General features: G+C 39.9%; 1 protein-coding gene across 11 annotated transcripts in view; it reads left to right on the forward strand.

The window, feature by feature from the left end:
- Positions 1 to 19396, forward strand: part of CASK (calcium/calmodulin dependent serine protein kinase) — a 398672-nt gene that overhangs the window by 312280 nt on the left and 66996 nt on the right. For all 11 annotated transcript variants that reach the window (XM_034754125.1, XM_034754152.1, XM_034754160.1 and 8 more), the window contains 2 exons: positions 14562 to 14639; positions 19304 to 19384. In XM_034754125.1, the coding sequence (XP_034610016.1) occupies positions 14562 to 14639; positions 19304 to 19384 (159 nt within the window). The remainder of the gene's footprint in view (positions 1 to 14561; positions 14640 to 19303; positions 19385 to 19396) is intronic.

Genomic DNA, 19396 nt, shown 5'->3' on the forward strand with positions numbered 1-19396 from the left:
CTTGATACACCAAAGTCTGGGAGGTAAAAACTTTCACTGGTCCTTGGGGGGAAAAAAGTTTTTCCCCATTCCTACATAAAGAAATAGGTTTAATGTTTTTTTCTTTGTTTTCATATTATTTTGAAGAATGAATGAAGAACAAAAACTTACAAGAAGACAGTTGTAAAGGAATACTATTAAAAATCTTGCTTCTATGAATGAAGTTAAAATTCTTATAATATTGTTGTACTGTAGCACTAGCATAGTTGTGAAAGTTCTAGCAATTTGTAAACAAAATATTAAACTATTCTTACTAGCTTGAAGCTCAAAAAACATGAGAAAACAAGTTGTTCATGTGGAAGTAATTTCAGTGCCCTAATAATTTTAAAAGAAAATGGCCTGTTCTTCATTTTGGTTACTTAATTTAAATGCTACCTAGAGAATTGGCTTTGCTATGAAGTTCTCCTCCAGTTGATGACTTTCTCATGGCTTTTTTCTACTTTAAACTGTTTTCACAAGGATATTTATGTCCTAAAGGATGGATTTGATTTGAGTTGGCCTTTTCGTACCCTTTTATTAAAATAATTCTTCCGAATTGGCAGAAGCCTTGTTGTCCAAGCCCTAAACTGTGAAATGGCCTTCCAAGTATTGTATATTGTGTATTACTGTTTTAATATTTAGTCTGTAGCTACATATAATTTATAAACATTTAGTTTTTATCTGTAGTTAATATGTACCTTATTGGAGCATGCACAGATATGGGTGGGACACTGCACCCGCTCTGGATCAAACGACAAACATAACCAATTTTATATGAGCATATGGTTAAATTATGCTCTTAATTTCACCTATGTAACTGCAGAGTAATTCCATTGAGTTACACAGGTATAACAGAAAATGAAATTTGTCCAATATCTGTAATTCTTCTGCAAAACAGTCAGATGTTTCTGCAGATTTATGTGCTATATGCTGTCACAAGGAAAAAAAAATGCCAAGATTACTACTTCAAACTTTAGTCTTCTAGTTCTAGAAGTGGTAGCATTTCAGTGTCCAAAACTGCCCCTGTGAGAACTGTCCACCACAGTTCTGTCAGAATCTCATTTCTATTTCTCATTAATTATCTCTCCAGTAACCAGACTGGATAGATTAGAGATGGGATAGCTGGTTCTTTAATTTGGCAACTCCTGTGGTAATGCCATTTGTAGAGGGATCTTGCTTCACTCAGTAGCTCATTTTAAATAGTATTATCAACTCTTATGGGTCTCACAATATTTTGGGGTTCTCCTAAAGTCCCAACTCCTGGAGACAAATGATTAGGTGAGAAGCTCAGCTTTCCTGTTTAAGGAGGTTATCTAGCCCTCATGGTTGCAGAGAAAAGGTTGAAAATGTGACACTAGGGCACCATAAAGCCCAGAAAGCAAATAAGAACTTTAAAATATGTTTTTTTAAAAACGTGTTCGTTTGTAATACTTGGGGTTGGCAATACTACACATTTTCCTCATCTCTAACTGAATTCCTTCCAGGACACTCAATCTAATATTTCTTAGATAACTTCTGTTCTTATTAACAGATTTTTATTTTGTTTCATCATCATGGTTGCTATTGTGTCAAGTCTAGGGAAACCTTCCCCAGGTCTGCCATTGTAACTTCCAGATTCTGGACTGAAAAATACAGTTAATGATTCCACTGCCTCATCTGCCCTTGTGAATGACTCCATTATAGATTAGACCAGCCAGTGAATCTAAATTCCTATATTCTGTGGTGGACTTCATTTTTCAAGATACTAAAATGTTTGTTTTCTGCAGATGACATGACAACTTTTGTGTAGAGCAAGGAATTTTTTTACTAGTTAAAAGGAATCTTTGCAAATTTGAAGTGATAAGTTAAAACTTTCCATTTCAGACTGTTTGCTTGAAAGTGGAAAGTGAACTGTGTCCTTCTCCCCAAGAAGCAAGCTCCTTTTATACAGACAAGCAGTCAGAAGCTTTAACTTCTGGGAGACAGTTAGTCATCAGACATGGACAGATTAATTTGTTGTGGGTACCCTCTTCACAGTATTTTTGTGCACCAAGAGGCACAATTCGTTAAAATAATTCTTACGTTTTTAAGAAACAGTACCCTTCAGTTAACTTGCTATAATGACAGTTTTGTGTTTACCTTAAATATCTGCTTTTTGCTAATGCATGGATTGCAACTGCTAGCCTTTTGGGGGCTACTCATTAATCCTGTAAATTTTGATTTTCTGTACAGTAAATACAGAAGCCCAATATTAAATGTTAAGATTGTAAGGTCAGGAACTCAAATCTAGGGAATTCCTAAGGTTACAATTGCTGTGGCATTTTAAACAACCATATTGTGCATTCTGTGCTATATGTTGTAGAGAGAACATTTTATAACAGAGTAATGTATTCTTAACATTTAACCAGGGACAAAAGAATAGGAAAAGTGCAACTTGATTGAGTTAACATTGCCTTTGTTTTTGAAATTTCCTGACTTACTAATTCTTGGTCATATTACATTATTGCTAGTTTCTTTTCACTTAATTTCCTATGACTTTTAATTATAGGTTAAATTATAGGTTGTATGGAGAATAACTCAACTAGTGCACCTTTCAGTCTCCGCTGACTTCGGTGGAGCTTGTAAGTCCTTTGAACCAAGAATAAACGTAGAGAATACTTCCATCACCCTTACTCACATTGAGTAGTACATGCAGTAAAGTACTAAATGTAAAGAGTGGCAAAACCTCATCCCTTAGTGAATTGTGTGCTCATATGTGCGATAAGAACATCTACTGCCTGTGATCGGTATGCAGTTTTCAAATGGTCAAACCAGTATCTATTGCTAAATTAAAACAGATTTTTTTTTCAAACCAATTAAAGGCAATATTCCTCAGTGGGGACTGTGCCTATACGAAATGTCAGTCTTCAGTCATTTTTGCTGTAGCCCTGTTTAAATAAACATGCAGTTAAGTTTTTAAAATAGCAAAATTGGCATTGATATGTGTGGGGTGGGCAGGGGAGAATCATCTTTACTAAACTCCAAAACAGCTGAAGGGGTTTTACTCAGCCTTTCAGAAAAAAGTGTCAGCCTTATTATTCTTCCGGAATGTTCTGGGTTTATATGATTTTTCTCTTGCAAAGGCCTTTGAAAGAAGGAAATTGGGGAAGTGCACAATCAGATTTTGTTTCAGGAACATTAACAAAATCATGGACCAGATCATGCCCCAAGATCCACCCTCAAAAGGACCTGCCTGTGAATCTCCCCACTTTTGTGTGGAACAGAGGGGGCGGGGGAGGTTGCATGCCTTCATGGCACATTCTTCCCCTTCACTCTGCAGAGGCCTCTCCTTGTGATCCAGGTCTATCCAGGGGACCAAGAGTGAGAGGAGTGTGGGCAAAAATAGGATGATGCTGTGTATCTCCCCTCTCTGGTTGTATGGAAATTAGTTTAAAATAATAATAATAATAATACAACTACAATGTTTGTTTTTTTAATTTCCCTCAGTAATCAGGAATAAGGCTTTTGTTTATGGTCAGGTTCTCATGCACTATCAAAATAGTGCAGTTATTTATTTATTCCATTTTTTTAAAACAAATGTCTCTATTCAAATTCTAATAGAAAATGTTTCCATGAAATTATTGTTTGTTTGTGCTGAATTTTATGAAAGCCTGGTATGTTTTGTAAAGGACCTAGAACAATGAGGCCCCAACCTGTTTGGAGCCTTTAGGCCACCAACACAATACAAATGAGAAGTCATTTTTACAGAACCTAAATTTGGGGCTAAATTTGATCAGACAGTATCACTTTAACCACATTTTGCATACAGAATAGTTTGATTTATTTATGCCTTTGTATTCTCTTAGGATTTCTCAGAATTAAATGTTAATCCCAATTGGGACGTTCAGGATTTGTAGCATGCTCCAGGTATTAACAGGTACTCTGTACTTTGAAATTTACTGTGCCCTCTACTTACTTGAATGTAAACTATAATATCTTACTCTGTTAGAGAACAGTACTATTCCTTTGCATTTGTGGCTATGATCACTAAGTAACTGACGTTAATATGACCCAGTGAAAGAGGGTTTGCTAATGCTTTAGCAGAATTTAACAGTTTTTAGTGCAATTTGTTTTATGGTCTTCTGTGATCCTGATTTTTATACAAGGACAAATACAAATAAGACAAAACAGATACTGTATATTTTTGCCCAAGTTTTAAAAATTGGGTAAATGGGACCGTCATCACAAGGAAAGATAGCTCTGTTGCTGCCATAAAAGAGAACTACCTCAGGTTCAGTTGCATATTCATGACCACTTAGGTTGGCTAGACTTGAGAGGTGGGGAGAGTTGATACTCTATTGCCAAGAGGAAAAGGAGTTCTTTGCAACTTCAAGATGTGTTTTATTATCAGCATGTGGTATATAGAATGGGGCAAGAAGATTGTATGTAGCAGGAATTGAGTACTGTGTATAAAATGAGTACACCATTCTGAATGAGTGGGATGTGTTTTGAAAGTGTATATATGTGTGTACATACAGACATTTTTTAAAAAAATCTGAAACAGTTAATATAATCACATTTGATACAAACTTGGAAGAAAAACAGTTTTATAGTAGATGTGGGGGGTATAGATACTCTTAAGGAAAACGTTTGTTAGTCAATAATTGATAATTACACTGGTCTACAATTTTTGAGAAGTCGTCTGCTTCAGAGATGAAATGTGCTATTTATTATGTATTTTGATGTGCTGAATTCAAATATGACAATTAAAACAACTGATTGGCTACTGTTTCTAAGATATTCAAGTTTTTACATTTTATGTCTATGTATATTGTGTAGATAGTAGAGTTTTAATCCTAAATTGTAAACCTAGGTCTTTTCATGTGTTTATGATTGCTTTACCTGATAATATTTCACCTGTCCTGTTTATGTAACACTTTAAAAATCAGCAAAAGGGTTATATAAATAAAATTTATTATGAAACAAAAGGCAAAAAACTTATGTACATAGTTCAGTCCTATTCAGTGTCTACTCGGCGCTTCTTGGCTTGTCTCTTGTATTCATTAAATGGAGCATCTCTTGTCACTGTCCAGCAATAGTCTGCAAGCATTGATGGCCTCCATTTGCCCTGATAGCGTTTCTCCATTGTTGCAATGTCCTGGTGAAATCGCTCGCCGTGCTCGTCGCTCACTGCTCCGCAGTTCGGTGGAAAAAAATCTAGAAGAGAGTGCAAAAAATGTATCTTTAGTGACATGTTGCAACCAAGGCTTTTGTATGCCTTAAGGAGGTTTTCCACCAACAACCTGTAGTTGTCTGCCTTGTTGTTTCCGAGAAAATTTATTGCCACTAACTGGAAGGCTTTCCATGCCGTCTTTTCTTTGTCACGCAGTGCATGGTCAAATGCATCATCTCGAAGAAGTTCACGAATCTGAGGACCAACAAAGACACCTTCCTTTATCTTAGCTTCACTTAACCTTTGAAATTTTTCACGGAGGTACTTGAAAGCTGCTTGTGTTTTGTCAATGGCCTTGACAAAGTTCTTCATCAGACCCAGCTTGATGTGTAAGGGTGGTAACAAAATCTTCCTTGAGTCAACAAGTGGTGGATGCTGAACACTTTTTCTCCCAGGCTCCAATGACTGTCGGAGTGGCCAATTTTTCTTGATGTAGTGGGAATCTCTTGCACGACTATCCCATTCGCAGAGAAAACAGCAGTACTTTGTGTATCCAGTCTGCAGACCAAGCAAGAGAGCAACAACCTTCAAATCGCCACAAAGCTGCCACTGATGTTGGTCATAGTTTATGCACCTCAAAAGTTGTTTCATGTTGTCATAGGTTTCCTTCATATGGACTGCATGACCAACTGGAATTGATGGCAAAACATTGCCATTATGCAGTAAAACAGCTTTAAGACTCGTCTTTGATGAATCAATGAACAGTCTCCACTCATCTGGATCGTGACTGATGTTGAGGGCTGCCATCACACCATCGATGTTGTTGCAGACTACAAGATGACCTTCCATGAAGAAGAATGGGACAAGATCCTTTTGACGGTCACAGAACATGGAAACCCTAACATCACCTGCCAGGAGATTCCACTGCTGTAGTCTGGAGCCCAACAGCTCTGCCTTGCTCTTGGATAGTTCCAAATCCCTGACAAGGTCATTCAGTTCACCCTGTGTTATGAGGTGTGGTTCAGAGGAGGAGGATGGGAGAAAATGTGGGTCCTGTGACATTGATGGTTCAGGACCAGAAGTTTCATCCTCTTCCTCTTCCTCGTCTGACTCAAGTGAGAATGATTCTGGTGCATCAGGAACCGGCAGTCCTTCTCCGTGGGGTACTGGGCGTATAGCTGATGGAATCTTTGGATAATGCACAGTCCACTTTTTCTTCTTTGACACACCTTTCCCAACTGGAGGCACCATGCAGAAGTAACAATTGCTGGTATGATCTGTTGGCTCTCTCCAAATCATTGGCACTGCAAAAGGCATAGATTTCCTTTTCCTGTTCAACCACTGGCGAAGATTTGTTGCACAAGTGTTGCAGCATATGTGTGGGGCCCACCTCTTGTCCTGATATCCAATTTTGCAGCCAAAATAAAGGTGATAGGCTTTCTTAACCAGAGTGGTTATACTGCGCTTTTGTGATGCAAAAGTCACTTCACCACAAACATAGCAGAAGTTATCTGCACTCTTCACACAAGTACGAGGCATCTCTGCTCATTTTGGCTAAACAGAAATCAAACACTGACAGATAAGAGAGCATGACATTGTATGATTTCTAGAGCTGATATAGGGCAATTTTTTCAGCAGAGTGATGGAAGCTCGTTATGATTGCATCATCCATGACTTCTAGGAATAGCATGATGCAATTCATATCATGTATGACGCAATACCAGCTTCAGATTGCATCATTCATTGTTTTGCCTAAAAAGCAAGTACTGTCCAAACCCAGTCATAGATTTATTCATAGATCCAGTCAAAGATGTATTTTAGTCATTTCTGGTTTAAATTGAGATCCTTTCCCTTTATAGCTCACTTATCCTCCGCCATTCCCAAGTCAAGGGTCGTATATACTGACCCAATAGCATATCTTGAAAACTAGAGCCAATCAACAATTTTAAGCATCATTTTCATTCTCAGTGATCCAAAATTAGTAAAGTTTGACTACATTTATTTCAGAAGCATTTTGGCTGTCGAGCAGTGTTATCCAAATCAGAAACTTAACAGGGAAGAATCAAAGCTAGGGAGAGTTTGTTAAAGTGAACGTTGCCAAAAAGGTGCTTCAACAAACGGAGAAGTCGTCCATGAGGCATGCAGTAATCTAGAAATGAGTGCCTGACCAGCCTTCTTTAAATAACATTAGGTTTTAAGTCTTCGAACATGTTTTTAAAAGCCTGATGCTGAAATGTTGTATGCAATTAGGTCCTGAAGTGTTCAGAATGCACAGGTTTTGTTAAATATCATCCCTAGAGCTAGGCAAAATTAGTGAAACATAGTATAAAAACTCCCTGGCAGATTCCAAAACAAAAGGTTCCAGTGATAGAAAGCACACTGGAAGGGCACCCGTAACTCCTCCTTTGTTGGGAGTCCAGGCCTGATTAGCACACCTCAAACATGGGTGGCACTGGCTGAAGAAGGGGGCATGATCAGGCAGCTAAGAATGCACTGGTTCAATGCATTCCCTGGGGAGCCTCCAGTGGTGATATTTCTATGGAGCCCCCGGCACAGTTTGAACCATTGCAGAATCCCCAAAGAAGGTGATGGTGCAAACACCTGCCTTCCCCTGTGGATGAATCCCCTGTAGCACAGCTGCAAACAGTCTTTTCTGTGCCAGTGTGAGTAAATGAAGAAGTAGTTTATTAATGTTCATCTATAAGGTATGTCACAAAAGTAGTCTGTTTGCAAATTATAAAACTGTTCATGTGAGGGTAATTACTTTATATTTAAATCAAGGAAACAATATCTTTGTTCATGACCATTAGCCCACATACCTTTTGAAGGCAGATTATTGGACCATACATTTCTAAAGTATAAGGTGGTTGTAAGTGGCCACTGCTTCAGAAGCCAATGTTTCTGTGAAGAGCTAGTTAGAGAACATCCACAATTGAAGTGGATGCTGGAACACACTGATTCACAGTAAACATATTTGCAAAGTATCATTAGAAGTTAATCTGCATTGTAATACTCCGTGCTCACCATTACTGAAATATTATTGCAGGTTAACTTTTAATGATACTTCAGCAAATACTTCCTAAACTTGTGAGTGCTAGATAATAATGGACTGTGAAGCAGAAGCTACTGCAATGCATTACTCTGATTAACTCTTCATAAAAGGGGTAGCTAGTCTACTCATTTCCTTATGCAGTAGTGGGAAGCTTCTTGGAAAATACCTTCAGATATGGATGGGGCACTACTTTAATGCTCTCTGACTCAGGCTTCTGCTGCTTTACTGCATACTGTAGACCCTGCTGTCTGTTGCAGACTCATGTTCTTATCTGGTTGAAAGCTTCTCACCCATTTCTGTGGCCAGTATGGAATAGTTATTGTTGATGGGGCTTAATGTGTTTTTCTGACCACATGTAATTTCATAAATGCAACAAATTTCTGCCCAAATCTAGCAGTCTGGCTATTAGAGTTGAAAGTCAGAGATCTGAAACAAATAAAGGATTTGATTCTACCCTCCAAATATGAGTGTGCACTGCCATGTGAAAATGTACAGACCACTTTCAGAACCAGTCTGTTACTTTTTTTCATGTCCTAAAAATAACAGCTGAAAGTAGAAGTGTGTACATGTATATGCTTGTTTGTGTGTGTAATATAATATGTAAAAGGGAAGAGCATATGTGTAAAAAAAAAAAAAAAAAAAAGGTATTTAAAAATTAAGGAATAAAAATAACTAGCAGTGATGCTTACATTTTGATTAAACTATTATAGTTTTCATTTTCAAAAATAATATTAATAAACCTGCACCAATGAAATGCAATAAAGCATATCTAAATGTCTGTGTACATCCAGAGTGAAAGCAGTAGGCTATCTGCATCATTGCACACTGCATACCATGGAATGTATCCCCACACCAGCCCATATTGGCCAGGCTGTCAAGGTCATGGTAGGGGTAGGCCAGAGCAGGAGCCATGTAATCGTTGTACAAACTGCTCTATTTGATCCAACAGCACATGCCAATATCATGAGGGTGCTGCAGATCTTGTTCCAGACAATAAGGTGGATGGAATATTAGTTGCTGTGGGTTTGTTGCAGCCTGTCACCTTAGCCATGGTTTTGGTGTGAATTTGAGAAATCTCACATGCTCTTGTACTCCACCCTTATAACATCTCATTGCTCACGCTTTATGTAGGTGGAGTGGATTTCATCCCCAACAGATTAGTAATTAAAAAGGAAGCAGGCGCCTTCTTCTGTTTGGGTTATTGTGAAACAAAATAGCATCCTTTCCCAATGCTGCTTCATTTCATATTTTTAAAGATGTATATCATTATGTGCTCGTATTTTAGCTGTCGCTTTATTATCAAATCTTTTAGTGCAGCTAAAACAGGAACACATCTGCTACTAATCTCTTGCATAAATATCTAATCATTATTTTAATCTTTGTTGGAGATAAATTTAAAATGTATAAGGAAGGGCAGCTGAAGTTAGGTGATGGGTGGGTGTTTGTCTTACACTGTTTAACATATGCATAACATAATTTATATTTATGTATATTTAAATAAAACTGAAAAACAGCCAGGTCTTATCAAGTTGTTTTACCCTCAAAATGTAAATATACACAGTTGTGCAAATCTTTATAAATTTGTAACTAAGAACATAGACTCGAAGGGACTTCCTGGGTCATTGAATCCAGTCCCCTGCTATCAAAGGCAACCAGGTCATATGATATCTTATAAACTTATCAAGCTTCATCTTAAAACCAGTTAAGTTTCTTGCCCACACTACTCCTAGTGGACTTCACTCCTCTAATGGTTAGAAACTTAGACTTCTAATTTCTAATCTAGATTTACTCCTGGCTAGTTTATACCCATTTGTTCTTATTTCAACATTGTCCTTTATCTTAAAAAGCTCTTCTCCTTCCCTGAAGTTTGCCCCCATGATGTGTTTATAGAAAGTAGACATAACTGCTCTTGGCTTTCATTTTGCTAGGCTACACAAGCCAATCTCTTTCACTTTCCTCTCATAAACTAGGCCCTCCATTCTCTTGATCATCTTAGTAGTCCTTCTGTGCCTCTGTTCCAAATTTGAATTCATCTTTCTTGAACATGGGTGACCAGAATCAGACACAGTAATCCAGGAATGGTCTTACCGGTGTCTTGGACAATGGCATTAATACTTCCCTATCTCTAGTGGAAATACCCGATACATCCTAGGACTGCATTTGTCTTTTTTGCAGTTATACCACATTGGTGGTTCATACTCACTCATCCTGTGATCAACTAATACACAAGGTTTTTCTCCTCTGCTGTTGTTTCCAACTAAAGAGCCCCCCCATCTTACAGCAGAAATTCTTGTTATTAATCCCTAAACGCATGACCTTGCATTTTGTACTATTAAATTTCATCCCATTTCTATTTCTCTAGTCCTCAAGGTCATCCAGTTCTTCCTGTAAGATATTCTGATCCTCCTCCAAATTGACAATATTTCCCAACTTTGTGTCATCAGCAAATTTAATTAGCACACTCTTTTTGTGTCAGAGTCACTATTGGAAATATTTAATAAGATCAGTCCCTGAGGAACTCCACTAGTAACCTCCCTCCAGCCCAATGGCTCCCCTTTCAGCACTACTCATTGTCCTCTCCCTTTTGGCCAGTTCCTTACCCACCTTACAATTCTTGTACTAATCCCCATATTCTCCATCGTAACTAATAATTAAGGCTATGTTTTAGTCATGGGTATTTTTAGTAAAAGTCAAGGACAAGTCACTGGCAGTAAGCAAAAATTCTCTGTGACCTGTCCATGACTTTCACTATATACCCCTAACTAAAACTTGGGGGGAGTCATAGGGCGGTGCTGGGGGCTTGGTGCTGGGGAGAGGAAGGGGCGTGTTGCTGGTGCTGGGGGGGGGGTTGGTGGGGCTCGCAGGCTCCCTACCAGGCTCCATGTGTCCCCCCAGTTCCAGACAGGGAGGCTCCTGCTGTTCCCGCCACTAGCACAGGCTCCATAGGCGCAGCTCCCATTGGCTGAAAACCACAGCCAATGGGAGCTGCTGGAGCGGGGCTTGCGGGTGCAGGCAGTGTGTGGAGCCCCCGGCCCCCTTTTCCACCTATGCCAGTGGGAGCTGGGGAGTCTCCTCCCCGAGGTAAGTGCTCACCCTCTGCCCCTATTCCTGAGCCCCCTCCCACACATCCAAACCAGCTCGGGCAGCCCCTGAGCCAGCACCGGCTGCTGCAGAAGTCACAGAATCCGTGACCTCCATGACAGACTTGCAGTCTTACTAATAATTTCCCATGTAGCACTGTATCAAATGCTTTACTGAATGTATTCGGTCTACAACATTTCCCTTGTCTAGAGAGTTATTTACATTATCAAAGAAAGATATTGATCAAGTTAGTCTGGCAAAGAGAATATTCGCAGCTTTCCAGTGGAGCGCACAGCACTTGGTTCTAGACCTGAAAAACCCTCCAATAATAGAATTTTAAGTCATGGCATTTTTATTCATAAAAAAGCTATATTAGGTTTTAAAACCTCTAAAAATTGCATACCTTTTTTCTCTGACTCACACTTGAGAAGCAAAGGGAAAAGGTATGGGCAAAATAGCACCCAGACATTTTTTAACACCCTAAAAACCTTTCTCAAATGCATTTTCTGTAAAGTATGTGACAGGCATAGAATTACACAAACTATGATGAAAGAATGTTATCTAGACTGCAAAGACTAGAGGCATGTCTATACTACAAACTTAAGTTGACATCAGTTAAGTCGACATCCAGCCACCGCAGTAACTAAGTCAGTAGTGCCTGTCCACACCAGTGCACTGTGAGCAGCTATACCACAGTGCAACTCGCCGCAGGGGGTTTTGACAAGACCTTGCAATGCCTCCCAAGGGGGGACTGGGAACATGGCTTCAATGTCCCATGATGCAGTTTTCTCCCTCGCTCCCAGATTTCAACTGGAACCCATAATATTTTGTGCCTTTTTTTTTTGAAAGGCTGGCATGGCCACACATATGCCATATCCCAAGAAGCATGGCCCGCGCTCTGCTGTGCGCTATTGTGAGCATTACAAATATCACATGCCTTACCCTGCAATATTTCCAGAGCTAGGAGGGGAACTGCTGCACGGAACATGGCAATGTACTTCAAGAGCCCTGCTGGAAACCATAGAACAAAACAATTCCCAGTTGCTGCTGGCAGTCGCGCAGCAGCTGAATGCAGTGGAGTGCCATTTCTGGTCCTGGGAACCAAGCACTGAGTGATGGGATCGCATTGTTATCCAGTTATGGGACGATGATCAGTGGCTGCAGAACTTTTGTATGTGCAAGGCCGCTTGCCAGAAACTGTGTGCGGAGCTCTCCCCAGCCCTGCACTAAAAGGAGACCTGCTCTGATCCTGGAAAAGCGAGTGCTGAACACTGTATAGAAACTTGCAATGCCAGATTGCTACTGATCAGTGGAGGAATCAATGTGGAGTTGGTCAATCCACTGTAGGGCCTGTTGTGATCCAAGTAGTGATCCAAACAGGGCCATTAATTGCTTTTTGCTCAGAAGGGTAGTGACTCTGAGAAATGTGCAGGAGATACTGGATGGTTTTGCCGTAATGGGGTTCCCTAACTGCGGTGGGGTGATAGATGGCACGCATATCCCTAGCTTGGCACCAGACCACCTTGCCAAAGAGTACATAAACAGAAAGGGATACTTTTCAATGGTGCTGCAAGCACTGGTGGATCACCGGAGTGTTTTACCATCATCAAGGTGGGATGCTCCGGGAAGGGGTATGCCCACGCATCTTTAAGAACACATGTCTGTTCAGAAAGCAGAAAGCAGGGACTTTCTTTCTGGAACACAAAATTACCGTTGGTGACGTTGAAATGCCAACAGTGATCCTGAGAGAGCCTGACTACCCCTTACTCCCATGGCTCATGGAGCCGGACACCAGACACCTGGACAGCAGCAAGGGTCGCTCAACAATGGGCTCCAACAAGTGCAGAATGGTGGTTGAATGGGCCTTTGGCCATTTAAAGAGTCGCTGGCACAATTTGCTCATTAGACCTCATTGAAAGTAATATCCCCATGGTTATAGCTGCTTGCTGTGTGCTCAGTAATATCTGTGAGGCAAAGTTTCCACAGGAGCGAGGCAGGGAGGCAAATAGGCTGTCTGCTAATTTTGAGCAGCCAGATACCAGGGCCATAAGATTAGCTGTGCAGGAGGCGCTGGAGGGGGAGGGAGAGAAGTGGGAACAAGGCACGCTTGGGGGAGGGGGTGGAACTGGGCAGGAAGAGAGGTGGTGGGGGTGGAGCAGGGGTGGGAAGAGGTGGGGTGGAGTGAGGGTTTGGGGCGGAGCAGTGGTTGAGCATCCCCTGGGGCAAGAAGGAAGCCAGCGCCTGTGCCTAATACCACGACTTCATGTATTTTGTAGGTTTGTAAATGTAGAGTACTTTCCTATAGTTATAAGAAGGCACCTTTCGTTAAAAATCTATTTAAAATATGCTGGATCATTTCTATTTACAAAGTCACATTCTATACTAGTAATCTGATGGAGCTGGGGATTATTCAGTAAAGATCTCTGTACTGTGTTTAAAGCAAATACGACATACTGAATGCTTCAGGTTGAAGGAATTAAATATGTGGCTTATTCATTTCTGAAATATATGATTATTCCCTTAAACCAGGCACACTTTGGGAGGGCTGAACATAGGTAGTCAGCTCTTTCTTATCTTTGTATTTTTTTTTTATTTAGGTTTTTCAAAAATATTTTCTAAAATAAATGAGAAGTGAAGGTCTTTGATTTCATATTTAAACATGCTGGTATTGATACTGTTGATAGAAAATCCTGGTAAAGAGAGGATAATCCTTTGTTTGAACATTCCTTCCTGGAAAGAGTAATTTTGCACTTTTCCCAAGACTTGGCTTTCTGTAGCAATTAATTTGAAAAGCTTTTTTGTCTGAAGGTGCATTCTCTCATGCTATGTACTTTAGTTAAAATTTGTATAATATTTGGAGTACTTGGCATTTGATTTGTTGGGAAAAGTGAGAATTCTGGATTAATTTAAAATATTTAACAGAATGTATGATTTATCATGAGTTATAGTGCCACTTATTCAAACTTCACAGAAATATTTGCACAAGTGTTGTGGTTCCCAGAGTCTCCTATTGAAAATGCATGGGAAGCACAGAAAATCCCACAACCTCTCTAAACTTTCCCATGATATCCTGTACATTTTGAATGGATGGCACTGTGTTCAGAAATTTTTTTTAAAAAAATAGTTTGTTTGCTAAACTTGTACATAAAACACTGTGAGGCTTGTAGTTTAACACAGATATTTTAACCATGTTATTGTATATAGGCTGTTGGATTCAGTTATGTTGAACACTAACAAAGTAGCACACGATTACAGTATTCTATTTCCTTTTGATTTCAGCTTTATGACAAAATTAACACAAAATCTTCACCACAAATCAGGAATCCTCCAAGTGATGCTGTACAGAGAGCCAAAGAGGTAAGTGGTTTTGAAATGCATTTGAGACTTTAAGACTTTTATTTTGTTTGTTTAATGTGAAATTATTTCATCATAGATACAGTGCCGATGCTCTAGTCTGGCTCCTAAATTTGCCTGACTGTGAAAATGTTTTTACCCTTGGTTATATGGCATGCTTTGTAAATTTATCATTTCCCAGACTGTAAGGAATGTTTTCATTATGAAGCCTCATCATATAACCTCTGACTTGTCAGTAGGGATATAAAAAAGAGGAGCTTTGTCCTTGGACAAGTGTGATCATTTGCATATATTTTATATTCAGTGGGTTTGAAGACAGCAAAAGTTTGAAGCTTGTATAATTTCTTAAATAACACTTTTCTTTAGAAATGTCTATTAATCTAATCCAGATTTGCTTGCTATTTATTGTATCTGCAACAAAAGTTAGTTTAATGCCAAAAAGCGGGGAGGAGGGAAATCAGATGCAGAGCAGTATGACATATGACTCAAAAAGTCTCACTGACATTTCCCTGGAAGGTTTCTCTCCTGTTTCCCTAACTACTTTTTATTGAAACATGTCTTTGTGCCAGATTGGCAGACTTTAACAGCCTAGGTATACCTTCTGAGCAGCCCTCACAATTTTACCCAGTGAGACATTTTATGTCTTTGTCCATCTAAATCTATCCCTTCTCCCACTTCCCCACATCAGTCTTGTATACCTTCCATCAAATTACTTTTATCCAGCCGCACTCATGCTTCTCTGGAACCCTATGGAGTAATTGGGGGCTGCTGGTTCCTGGCCTCAAGAAGTATCAGTGTGGCACAGCCGAGTCTGGAAGGTTAACTGCTCCTAGAGCCTTTTCATGTCAGGAGCCTCTCAGAGGAGCCTGTGCTTGCAGCTACAGGCAGAGAAAAGGAGGTAGAGGGCCCACAAAGAGGCACCCCTACCAACTCTGTAGAGAGCATTACTCAGCTTCCCTACAGCACTGAAGAAGTGGTGAGCTGTGTAGGGGGAGCTGGCCATACAGTACAATGCAAGCACAGGGGTTCTCCCTGTGTTAGAGGGAGCAGAAAGATCCACTGACAAATGCCTATGAGCCCTGCAGCACACTTTATACCTGAATGCCTTTGTGACCAGGTTGGGGGCCACACTGAGGTTGCTCAATTAGGGAAAACTGCAAAGAATGGGGAAGACAATCACTAAAACTGGTGGATGTTCCAATACTTAGATTACCAAGCCAGCACTAAACAGCTTCTACAATGCCTTACTGGTTACAGAGAAGCCAAAACACAGTTCCCTTAAAAGCAACCCAGCCTTTGAGCTTCCTCCCAGACAACCGAGTCAAATGTGAAAGTTCTACCAATCCCAAAGGATCGGACACATTATCTCCCAGGGTAATAAATATTTCAGATCTTACCCAAATACACACTTACATCGAATTCTTATTAACTAAAAAAAATGAGAGTGTGAGTATTGGCTAAAAGATCATTATACATACAGACATGAGTACAGTTCTGAGATCAGTTTCGTAATAGAGATGGTGAGCTTTGGCGTTGCAAAGAGATCTTCGAATTAGTCCATAGTTTCAGTCCAATGTTTCATATCCAGGGCGATCCAGATGGGACTGGAGATCTCAGTCTTACAACTCAGACTTCCCCCGAAATAAAGCTCAAGCAGATCCAAGATGAAAGGATCAGGTCCCAAGAGTCCTTTATACAGTTTTCTGCTAGGTTATGATAGCCTCTTCACAGCGGGTGTTCCTTGGGTGAAGAATAGCAGCTTTGAAGTAGAGCTACCTGGTCTCTATGCATACCCAAGTGACTAGTTGCATTCATCAGCATAAGGTAATTATCCATTAAGCAGTTTATAAACAATTAACCACAAACCTTAAAGTGAAATATAGACAATGACCTTATCACACCTACGTTTCATCTAAATGTTAATATTTCCTTTTGACCTCTGAATCAATAGCTATAATAATACACAGGAACTGTCTATTTACATGGTTAACATCTAACAAGATATAAGTAAACACATACAATTAGTATTACCTCCAATTATCTAACAATACAGGATTGCATTTCAAAATTCTAGTCTATTTAACATAACTAGGTTAACTATTTCTAAGGAATAGTCCTAATTACCATTTATATACTTCTCTAATATGTCTTTAAAGGTTGAATCTGCAAGCTGTTTAACCCTTTCTGGTCATGTCTCACAGCTTTCAAGTACCTTTAGTGATCCTAATTTGGGTTCTCAGTATTTCCCTACAAAACCAATACAGCTTGGCGAAAATGTCCCTACACAACCAATACATGAGGGCAATAAAGTATGCTCTGCAAAAATCAGACTGGGTTGGGAAATTACTAGTAGTTGCTAAAAGGTATATGTGTGAAGAAATACTTCCTTTTGTTTGTTTTAGACTTGCTACTTATTAATTTCATTTGATGATCCTTAGTTCGTGTGTTATGAGAAGGAGGAAATAACACTTTATTTATTTTCTCCACACCAGTCATGATTTTATAAATCTCTATCATATCACCCCTTAGTCATCTCTTTTCCAAGCTGAAAAGTCCCAGTCTTATTAATCTTTCCTAATATGGAAGCTATTCCATACCCCTAATCATTTTTGTTGTCCTTTTCTGTACCTTGTCCAATTCTAGTATATCGTTTTTTTGAGATGGGGCGACCATATCTGCATACAGTATTCAAGATGTGCGCGTACCAGGGATTTATATAGAGGCAATATGATATTTTCTGTCTTATTGTCTATCCTTTTCCTAATGATTCCCAACATTGCAGACACATTAAAGTTGAGGCTGAAAGTTTAGCCCAAAATTAATGTTTTAAATAGATGATTACCACAAGATGAAGGATTCTATGCAGTATAAAATATATCACATGAAAACAATCCAGTATTCCTTTCCCAGCTGATGTTATGTTTTACCAATTTTGATCTTATATACCTTAAAAACAAGCAAATTATCCCTTACCAGGCACGAAAAGAACCTTTGCAGGCACCAAATTAATCATTTTGCAGTTTACTTAGAAAAAAGAATGGGAAGCTTGTCAGTATCTGAATTCCTTTAATTTTGTTAATTCCAGGATGGCGCGCACGTCTATTTTTAGCACAGAAAAATAAACATACTCAGAAAGTTAAGGCAGCAACTCCAGTGTGGAAATAAGACTCAAATGTGCATTTCAGAAACTTCTAGAGCGTATGGAATCTATTCTCCTTTTAAGTCCTGTGTGGTTTATACATGTAACTACAACCTACCAGGGCCAGCCTTATGGATAAGCGACATGAGTGATCACCCAAGGTGCTGTGGTCGGGGCTGCCGTCCAAGTGCCACAAGCTGGTGAGCCTGGTCTAAGTGCGGGAGAGCCAGGGGACTGGAGCCCCTGGCCAGCCAGGCCAGGAGGGTGGACAGGCCCGCCTGGAGCCACCAGCCTAGTGGGGAGGTGCAGGCAGCGGGGCTTGCCCCTGCAGATCCAGCAGGCCAGCCCTTGGGTCCCCCCTTCCCGCAGGCTCTCCTCCTGTTAGACAGTTGTGGGGGCATGGTCAGGGGAGCCCCCGGGCTCAGAAACTCCTCCCTGTGCAGCCCGGCTGGGCTCTGGGGCCAGGAGCTGGTCCTCGCACTGTGCACCCCTCACTGCTGGTCTCAAACTCAAAGAAAGGATGCCAAAATACAAGTTCGCCCATGGCGCCATTTTCCCTACGGACAGCCCTGCAACCTACAATCCACCAGTAAGTGAGACTAGATATAAAAATGTGCAAATACTCAGAATAACATATTCAGCCCATAATAAGTACAGTGACTCATGCCCATGTGACATCCAAGTTGTGTATCTTGCACGTTCAACCACGAGAGCTAAAATGCAGCTTTAGCAGAATGCTGGAGTTTAAAAATGCATCCTGTTTACCCTTCTGTGGAAAGATGAGAGCGAGTGATTTGAGGAGGAGATCCTATCCTCAGTGGGAGGGAGGGTTTGTGCCAACCACGTTGCTCTGCAGAATTTCCTACCAATTAATCTCTGGCACCACTGCCAGAAGCAGAGTGCTCTGTTTCCGCCATCCAAACAGCTGACTGTTGAGAATAAAATTGAAAATATCAGACTGTAAGGGACTGAGTTAAAATACATTTCCTTTTCTGCCCCAGTCATGAGATGAAATGCTCTTTTCTTTTTATAGAATCGTGAGTTTTGTGGTGGTATAACAGATGGACTGTCTACGGTTCATATTTTTTAACCATTTAATTTGCAGAAACAGTGTTTTAATCTGGATAATTCAAGATTTTATACATGTTTTTAATTCTATTTTAATGTTTCTTAGCCCCTATTCAGGCATGGAAGCAGAGGTTGATAAGAGCGACTTATATAGTTGCTGGTTAACACTTTACTTCTGCAGTTGCAATAATGACCTTTTAAAGAATATTTTCAGTTTGAGAAGAGAGACTTGGCTTTCTTTAAATCTGTTCTTTCTTTAGCAAAGAGAGACATTAATATGTGATATTTTATTCTTTTTGAAAAAAGTTCCCATTCACAAAGACCCTTTACTGTCATAACCCATTGATCGTGTTGGTGCTACAGGGATTATGACTAACCAGAGTAAAGTATGCTTTTTACAGTTTTGTGAAAGAATAGAGAGCAGTTAGCTTTACTGACATTTGTGCTGTTTGTTTTGCAGGTATTGGAAGAAATTTCATGTTACCCAGAGAACAATGATGCAAAAGAGCTAAAACGTATTTTAACACAACCTCATTTCATGGTAAGCAAATAC

The sequence above is a fragment of the Trachemys scripta genome, chromosome 1, assembly GCF_013100865.1.
Source record: "Trachemys scripta elegans isolate TJP31775 chromosome 1, CAS_Tse_1.0, whole genome shotgun sequence".
In the NCBI taxonomy this organism is placed as follows: Eukaryota; Metazoa; Chordata; order Testudines; family Emydidae; genus Trachemys; species Trachemys scripta.